The sequence below is a fragment of the Mustelus asterias genome, chromosome 11 (genome assembly GCF_964213995.1).
Source record: "Mustelus asterias chromosome 11, sMusAst1.hap1.1, whole genome shotgun sequence".
NCBI classification, from domain to species: Eukaryota; Metazoa; Chordata; class Chondrichthyes; order Carcharhiniformes; family Triakidae; genus Mustelus; species Mustelus asterias.
This window is the reverse complement of record NC_135811.1, coordinates 63,715,194-63,724,641: the sequence shown is the minus strand read 5'-3', so window position 1 is coordinate 63,724,641 and position 9,448 is coordinate 63,715,194. Positions and strand designations below refer to the sequence as shown.

Here is a 9,448-nt window from a genome sequence, read left to right as displayed (position 1 = left end):
GCTCACGCAGTGACAGGTTCACCCAGAGGCAGGTTCACCCAGTGACAGGCTCACCCAGTGACAGGATTACCCAGTGACAGGTTCACCCAGTGACAGGTTCACCCAGTGACAGGTTAACCCAGTGACAGGCTCACCCAGTGACAGGTTCACCCAGTGACAGGTTCACCCAGTGACAGGCTCAGCCAGTGACAGGCTCAGCCAGTGACAGGCTCACCCAGTGGCAGGCTTACCCAGTGACAGGCTCACCCAGTGACAGGCTCACGCAGTGATCGACTCACCCAGTGACAGGCTCACTCTGTGACAGGCTCACCCTGCGGGAGGCTCACCCAGTGACAAGCTCACCCAGTGACAGGTTCACCCATTGGGAGGTCCTCCCAGCGGGAGGCTCACCCACTGACAGGCTCACCCAGAGACAGGCTCACCCAGCGGGATGCTCACCCAGTGGCAGGTTCAGCCAGTGACTGGCTCACCCAGTTTCAGGCTCACCCAGTGACAGGCCCACCCAGTGACACTCTCACCCAGTGACACTGCTCACCCAGCTGGAGGCTCACCCGGTGACAGGCTCACCCAGTGACAGGCTCACCCAGCAACAGGCTCACGCCGTGATAGGCTCACCCAGTGACAGACTCACCCAGTGACAGACTCACCCAGTGACAGGCTCACCCAGTGACAGGCTCACCCAGTGACAGGTTAACCCAGTGACAGGTTAACCCAGTGACAGGCTCACCCAGTGACAGGCGGACCCTGTGACAGGCTCACCCAGTGACAGTTTCACCCAGTGACAGGCTCACCCAGTGACAGGTTCACCCAGCGAGCGGCTCACCCAGTGACAGGCTCACTCAGTGACAGGTTCCCCCAGTGGGACGCTCACCCGGTAACAGGTTCAGCCAGTGACTGCTCATCCAGTGACAGGCTCACCCAGTGACAGGCTCACCCAGTGACAGGTTCACCCAACGGGAGGCTCACCCAGCGGGAGGCTCACCTAGTGACAAGCTCACCCAGCGGGAGGCTCACTCAGTGGGAGGCTCACCCAGTGACAGGTTCACCCAGTGGGAGGGTCACCCTGTGGGAGACTCACGCAGTGACAGGCTCACCCAGTGACAGGCTCACCCAGTGACAGGCTCACCCAGCGGGAGACTCACCCAGCGACAGGCTCACCCAGCGACAGGCTCACCCAGTGACAGGTTCATCCAGTGACAGGTTCACCCAGTGAAAGGTTTACCCATTGACAGGTTCACCCAGTGACAGGTTCACCCACTGACAGGTTCATCCAGTGACAGGCTCACCCTGTGACAGGCTCACCCAGTGACAGGTTCACCCAGTGAAAGGTTTACCCATTGACAGGTTCACCCAGTGACAGGTTCACCCACTGACAGGTTCATCCAGTGACAGGCTCACCCTGTGACAGGCTCACCCAGTGACAGTCTCACTTAGTGACAGGCTCACCCAGTGACAGGCTCACCCAGTGGGAGCCTCACCAAATGGGGGGCTCACCCAGTGACAGGTTCACCCAGCGGGAGGCTCACCCAGCAGGAGGCTCACCCAATGACAGGCCCACCTAGCAGGTGGCTCACTCAGCGGGAGGCTTACCAAGCGGGAGGCTCACCCAGTGACAAGGCTCACCCAGTGACAGGCTCAACCAGTGGCAGGCTCACCCAGTGACAAGGCTCACCCAGTGACAGGCTCACCCAGTGACAGGCTCACCCAGTGTCAGGTTCACCCAGTGACAGGCTCACGTAGTGATAGACTCACCCAGTGACAGGCTCATCCAGTGATAGGCTGACCCAGTGACAGGCTCACCCAGTGACAGGATCACCCTGTGACCGGTTCAGCCACTGAAATACTCGCCCAGTGACAGGTTCACCCAGCGAGAGGCTCACCCAGCGAGAGGCTCACCCAGTGACAGGCTCACACAATGACAGGCTCAACCAGTGACATGCTCACCCAGCTGGAGGCTCACCTGGTGACAGGTTCAGCCAGTGACAGGCTCACCCAGTGACAGGCTCACCCAGTGACAGGCTCACCCTGTGACAGGTTCACCCAGTGACAGGCTCACCCAGTGACAGGCTCACCCAGTGACATGCTCACCCTGTGACCGGTTCACCCCATGAGATGCTCACCCAGTGACAGGCTCACCCAGCGACAGGTTCACCCAGTGACAGGTTCACCCACTGACAGGCTTACCCAGTGACAGGCTCACCCAGTGACAGGCTCACCCAGTGACAGGCTCACCCAGCGACAGGTTCACCCAGTGACAGGTTCACCCACTGACAGGCTTACCCAGTGACAGGATCACCCAGGGACAGGCTCACCCAGTGACAGGCTCACCCAGTGGGAGGCCCGCCGATTGGGAGCCTAACCCAATGGGAGGCTCACCCAGTGACAGGTTCACCCAGGGACAGGCTCACCCAGTGACAGGCCCACCCAGCGGGAGGTTAAACCAGTTGCTTCAACCTGCACCGTTGTTTTCGGTTCTTGGGTGCAGACTACCCGCTGGAAGCTGTGGCTGCAACTCTTCCTTCAGCTGTCAATAGCGAGTTTCTTGGAAGGAAGACTGGCCTGAGCGGAATTGTTACCAGAAGCAATAAGTGCGAAAAAAACAGTTTCCACACAGCCAGTGGTCTGAGTTTGCTGCCTGAGAGTGTGATGGAGAGCAGAAATTGCTGGAAAATGTCAGCAGGTCGGACAGTGTCTGTGAAGTGAAAATGGAGCCGTCTGGTTGTCCCTTCGTCAGAGCCCAATTCGACTGAGAAATCTCCGGGGTATCGGCCTGCAATACCGGGAGGAGCCGGCAGCAGCGCTGTGCCCGGAGAAATCTCCGGGGTATCGGCCTGCAATACCGGGAGGAGCCGGCAGCAGCGCTGTGCCCGGAGAAATCTCCGGGGTATCGGCCTTGCAGTACCGGGAGGAGCCGGCAGCAGCGCTGTGCCCGGAGAAATCTCCGGGGTATCGGCCTGCAGTACCGGGAGGAGCCGGCAGCAGCGCTGTGCCCGGAGAAATCTCCGGGGTATCGGCCTGCAGTACCGGGAGGAGCCGGCAGCAGCGCTGTGCCCGGAGAAATCTCCGGGGTATCGGCCTGCAGTACCGAGAGAAGCCGGCAGCAGCGCTGTGCCCGGAGAAATCACCCGGGGTATCGGCCTTGCAGTACCGGGAGGAGCCGGCAGCAGCGCTGTGCCCGGAGAAATCTCCGGGGTATCGGCCTGCAATACCGGGAGGAGCCGGCAGCAGCGCTGTGCCCGGAGAAATCTCCGGGGTATCGGCCTGCAATACCGGGAGGAGCCGGCACTAGCGCTGTGCCCGGAGAAATCACCCGGGGCATCGGCCTGCAGTACCGAGAGAAGCCGGGAGGGCGCCGGAGCAGCGCTGTCCTAGGAGTTTCGGTCCTCGTTCCTTCTGCGCAGCTGCTGCCTCCTTTTTCCGGCCGCTGCCGCAGCGTTCGGTCCGTCGGTGCCGCGTGTCCCGCTTCACCCTCGAGAAATGCCGGCTCGTCTCAGCTGCCAGCCCGAAGACCCGGAGCCCGCCATGGAAGCCGAGTCCTTGAACACCGCGACGCACAAAAAGAGCAAGGTGAGGCCCGCGGACCTGCTTGGAAGCGGCCGGCTGTCTGGGCCAAAGCCTCGGCCTCAGGCTCGCGCTGAAACCGGGACAGCGGTACAGTGGTCGGGCTGGGGAAGCGGCTCTTACATCGAGGCGGGAGTGTGGGCCCGGGAGAGTGTCCGGCCGCTGCTAACGTTTCCATTCTTCCTGTTTAACCCTAGAAAGATAAAGAGAAGAGGAAACCGTCGGAAAGAAACGAGATTCCGGAGAAAAGGTCCAAACTGGAGGAAAATGGCCAAGTGGAAGAAGCTGCTGAAAGTGAACTGAAACCTCCCAAATCAAAAAGACACAAGAGCGAGGATTATGAGCAAAAAGATGACAGAAAAAGTAAACGGAAAGAAAGAAACGGATTGATAGACGAGTCAAAATCAGAAATCATCCCACGCTCGAGTGACGATTCCTGTCAGTATTCAGAGGGTGAAATAGAGGAGGTGAGAATTCAGGCCACACACCAGCCCCATCACCCCAAACTGTCAGCAATCTCCCCATATCACCCCCAACCTGTCAGCAATCTCCCCTCATCACCCCCAAAAAGAATTGGCCTGGCGAAACGCACCATTTACCGGTCCAGGCAGCAGGCGATCGAGGGGGCCGCCCGTCCATCCTGACTGTCTGCCCCTCTACCGCGGCTACGTTCGCAGCCGGGTGTCCCTGGAGACGGAGCATGCGGTGTCCATGGGCACGGTTGACGCCTTGCGCGCCCGTTGGGCACCGCAGGGATTGGGGTGCGTTATTGACCCTGACAATCACATTTTAATTTGATGTTTTTAAGTTTCCTTTGTACTTTGATTTCTGTTTGGGCTGTTCCCCCTCCTTTTGGGGAGCTGCCCCTTTTTACTTTGTCCTGACTTAATCTGAGTTTGTTTATTTGGTTTGACCAAAAAAGAGGGCAATCTCCCCTCATCACCCCCAAACTGTCAGCAATCTCCCCTCATCGCCCCCAACCTGTCAGCAATCTCCCCTCATCGCCCCCAAACTGTCAGCAATCTCCCCTCATCGCCCCCAAACTGTCAGCAATCTCCCCTCATCGCCCCCAAACTGTCAGCAATCTCCCCTCATCGCCCCCAAACTGTCAGCAATCTCCCCTCATCGCCCCCAAACTGTCAGCAATCTCCCCTCATCGCCCCCAAACTGTCAGCAATCTCCCCTCATCGCCCCCAAACTGTCAGCAATCTCCCCTCATCGCCCCCAAACTGTCAGCAATCTCCCCTCATCGCCCCCAAACTGTCAGCAATCTCCCCTCATCACCCCCAAACTGTCAGCAATCTCCCCTCATCACCCCCAAACTGTCAGCAATCTCCCCTCATCACCCCCAAACTGTCAGCAATCTCCCCTCATCACCCCCAAACTGTCAGCAATCTCCCCTCATCACCCCCAAACTGTCAGCAATCTCCCCTCATCACCCCCAAACTGTCAGCAATCTCCCCATATCACCCCCAAACTGTCAGCAATCTCCCCTCATCACCCCCAAACTGTCAGCAATCTCCCCTCATCACCCCCAAACTGTCAGCAATCACCCCAAAACCCCAACCTGTCAGCAATCTCCCCTCATCGCCCCCAAACTGTCAGCAATCTCCCCTCATCACCCCCAAACTGTCAGCAATCTCCCCTCATCGCCCCCAAACTGTCAGCAATCCCCCCCACTCACCCCCAAACTGTCAGCAATCTCCCCTCATCACCCCCAAACTGTCAGCAATCTCCCCTCATCACCCCCAAACTGTCAGCAATCTCCCCTCATCACCCCCAAACTGTCAGCAATCTCCCCTCATCACCCCCAAACTGTCAGCAATCTCCCCATATCACCCCCAAACTGTCAGCAATCTCCCCATATCACCGTTTTGAACAGTTCATGGTGCTCTCTCCTACCATTTAGTTTCCTGTCACATGTTTCCTGTTAGTATCTGTGATTGACGGGCTGGGAATGTTTCCTGTGTTCCCGGTGAGCAGAAGTGTTTTCTTTGACATCACATGCTGAATAGAAGAACTTTAAACATAATGGTGAAATTCTTCCAATGCTTTTAATGCTAATCCATAGGAGGTCGCTCCAGAACAGAAAGAAGGGGACTTTTCAAACTTCAAGATTTCTCGAGAGACTATTGAACTGCTGAAGGGTATGTGTTATCTGTTTGTATTTTCTTCATTTGGAGATTGCTGTTTGTGATCTCATAGGATCCCTACAATGCAGAAGGAGGCCCTTTGGCACATCGGGTCTGCACTGACTCCAACAGAGCATCCCATCCAGGCCCACCTCTTGCCCTATTCCTCTAACTGTGTGCATTTACCACGGCCAATTCCCTCTAACCTACACACCTTTGGACACTAAGGAACAATTCAATATCGCCAATCAAATTGGGGCGGCACGGTAGCACAGTGGTTAGCACTGCTGCTTCACAGCTCCAAGGTCCCGGGTTCGATTCCCGGCTCGGGTCACTGTCTGTGTGGAGTTTGCACATTCTCCTCGTGTCTGCGTGGGTTTCCTCCGGGTGCTCCGGTTTCCTCCCACAGTCCAAAGATGTGCGGGTTAGGTTGATTGGCCAGGTTAAAAATTGCCCCTTAGAGTCCTGGGCTGCGTAGGTTAGAGGGATTAGCGGGTAAAATATGTGGAGGTAGGGCCTGGGTGGGATTGTGGTCGATGCAGACTCGATGGGCCGAATGGCCTCCTTCTGCGCTGTAGGGTTTCTATGATCTATGAATCTACCTAACCTGCACTTCTTTGGACTGAGAGGAAACCGGAACACCCGGAGGAAACCCTAGCAGACACGGGGAGAACGTGCAAACTCCACAGTCACCCAAGTCTGGAATTGAACCCGGGTCCCTGGCACAGTGAGGCAGCAGTGCTAAGCACTGTGCCACCGTGTCACCCTTGCTGCTGATCTCCCAACTGCTGGCAGCATCTGCTTTCTTCTATAATAGACTTTCAATTCTACAATCACCCATGATAGCTATTTATTTCAAGTTCTTTAGTCTTCATTTTTCACTGTTATCATCTCAATTTACAACAGTTTCTGCACTTGAAATCCCTGTGCTCGATGCCAAGAGGTGTTGTAGCCTGTTGAATTCTTGATGGGCCTTTGAACCTTGGCCATCTCCTCATTCCAGTGGTTGTGAGCTCCATGCAACCAGGGTCAAGTATCCGACAGTGTAAATCAACGATAGGCGTATCGTATCTGAATCCAGCACTCCTGTTGCCAGATGTCTGTTTTTTGATTAAGTTTCACTCGCAGTTGGCAACCCTGGCAACTTCTCTGTGTCAGCGTGGCTGCGATCAGATAACAACACAGATTGGGGCTGGGCCTTTTTGCTCGGGTTGGATGAATGCTGCACCAGGCACTGCCTTTACCCAGTTGCTGGTGGATGCCCGTTCCCAATTCCTGCAAACTTTACATCAGGGGATGTTGAGCTGCCCTCTTTAATCCAAGTTTATGTTACAGTGATATGCTGCCATGTGTCTATCAATGCCCTCTGGGCCAAACAGCATCAACAAATCTCCATGCATTTGACCCAGTTCTGTTCAGGTGTGGGCTATCTGGCTTGTACAGATCCCACCTTGGTCCTGATGCTTGGTCCCTCCAACCACATGTTTAATCACTCAATTGTCCTATACTCAAATTCGTGGGATTGGGAGTAATCCTGAAATTGCTACTTCAGGGGTCCCGCTTTTAAATCTCCTTCCTAGCTCCCCAGAATCTGCTTTCAGAATCTCATCCCCTTTCCTAACTGACCCATTGGTACCTACATGGTGACCTCGGGCTGATCACCGTCCCCCAGTAAAATATCCTGCAGCTCCTCCATGACATCCTTGATCCTGGCACCAGAGAGGCATCCATATAGGTTTGTACAATTTTGTTCACTTCCCTCCCACTATTTAGGTGGTTTGCATGCCATTAGTGTGAATGATCTTTTATTTCTACAAATTCTACTTCGTCCTTGGTGATAGCTGTGTTCCCTTTCCCGCTGACATTGTTTACTCTAATAACTATAACTGTTTTACTCCACACTTTTGTTCTAAAAATGTTACACTCCAGTGTTTAATTTCCAATTCTGATTTATCTGAAGCTGTGTCTCAATGATTGTGACTCTAGCTGGTTATCCACAGTGTTTCCAATTCCCCTGTTTTATTCCAGATACACACTTCTATTCATTTTTCAGTTCATTCATTTTGTTTTGAAATACTCTGACTCTCCCGTCCTGTAACTCTGGCTGTTTCTTTTGTCCGTTAGTTTAATTTGTCCAAGGCTTGCCCAAAGGAGGCAGAGAGTGTGTATAGATGGGTCTTTTTCTAATTGGAGGTTGGTCACCAGTGGTGTGCCCCAGGGATCTGTTCTGGGACCCTTGCTGTTTGTCATTTTCATAAATGACCTGGATGAGGAAGTGCAGGGATGGGTTGGTAAGTTTGCCGACGACACGAAGGTCGGTGGGGTTGTGGATAGTCTGGAGGGATGTCAGAAGTTACAGAGGGACATAGATAGGATGCAAGACTGGGTGGAGAAATGGCAGATGGACTTCAACCCAGATAAATGCGTAGTGGTCCATTTTGGCAGGTCAAATGGGATGAAGGAGTACAATATAAAGGGAAAGACTCTTAGTACTGTAGAGGATCAGAAGGACCTTGGGGTCCGGGTCGATAGGACTCTAAAATCGGCCCCGCAGGTGGAGGAGGTGGTTAAGAAGGTGTATGGTGTGCTGGCCTTTATCAATTGGGGGATTGAGTTTAGGAGTCCGGGGATAATGATGCAGCTATATAAGACCCTCGTCAGACCCCACTTGGAGTATGGTCGCCTCATTACAGGAAGGATGTGGAAAAGATTGAAAGGGTGCAGAGGAGATTTACAAGGATGTTGCCTGGATTGAGTAGCATGCCTTAGGATAGGTTGAGGGAGCTCGGTCTTTTCTCCTTGGAGAGACGTAGGATGAGAGGGGCGGCACGGTAGCACAGTGGTTAGCACTGCTGCTTCACAGCTCCAGGGTCCCGGGTTCGATTCCCGGCTCGGGTCACTGTCTGTGCGGAGTTTGCACATTCTCCTCGTGTCTGCGTGGGTTTCCTCCGGGTGCTCCGGTTTCCTCCCACAGTCCAAAGATGTGCGGGTTAGGTTGATTGGCCAGGTTAAAAAGAAATTGCCCCTTAGAGTCCTGGGATGTGTAGGTTAGAGGGATTAGTGGGTAAAATATGTGGGGGTAGGGCCTGGGTGGGATTGTGGTCGGTGCAGACTCGATGGGCCGAATGGCCTCCTTCTGCACTGTAGAGTTTCTATGATTTCTAAGATCAACATCATAGATCGGGTGGACTCTCAGAGGCTTTTTCCCAGGGTGGAAATGGCTGCTACGAGAGGACACAGGTTTAAGGTGCTGGGGGGTAGGTACAGGGGAAATGTTAGGGGGAAGTTTTTCACACAGAGGGTGGTGGGCGAGTGGAATCGGCTGCCGTCAGTGGTGGTGGAGGCAAACTCAATAGGGTCTTTTAAGAGACTCCTGGATGAGTACATGGGACTGAATAGGATGGAGGGTTATAGGTAGGCTTAAAAGGTAGGGATATGTTCGGCACAACTTGTGGGGCCGAAGGGCCTGTTTCGTGCTGTAGTTTTCTATGTTTCTATGTATTTAACCTGGAACGTTGCAAGAAACTAATTCCCTGGGAGGAGGAGTCCAGAGCAATAGGGTACAATGTTGGAATTAGAGCTCAGATGTTCAGGGTTGATGTGGAGGTGCACTTTTTCACAGAGTTGTGGAAATCTGAAAACTGCAGCCCTGGCTTCTAAGACTGGGGATAAATTTAACATTTCAAATCCTAAGATCAGCAGATTTCTGTTTGGTATGGATAACTTGCCCCTAAAAGGCAAAATGGTGAACCCCA

General features: G+C 54.1%; 1 protein-coding gene across 1 annotated transcript in view; it reads left to right on the top strand.

Moving 5' to 3' along the window:
* The first annotated feature begins 2,278 nt into the window (after window positions 1-2,278).
* ddx21 (DEAD (Asp-Glu-Ala-Asp) box helicase 21) overlaps window positions 2,279-9,448 on the top strand; it is an 80,948-nt gene continuing 73,778 nt past the window's right edge. The window contains exons 1-3 of the mRNA XM_078223663.1: window positions 2,279-3,567; window positions 3,759-4,028; window positions 5,633-5,708. Coding sequence (XP_078079789.1) covers window positions 3,478-3,567; window positions 3,759-4,028; window positions 5,633-5,708 — 436 coding nt within the window. The 5' untranslated portion in view covers window positions 2,279-3,477. The remainder of the gene's footprint in view (window positions 3,568-3,758; window positions 4,029-5,632; window positions 5,709-9,448) is intronic.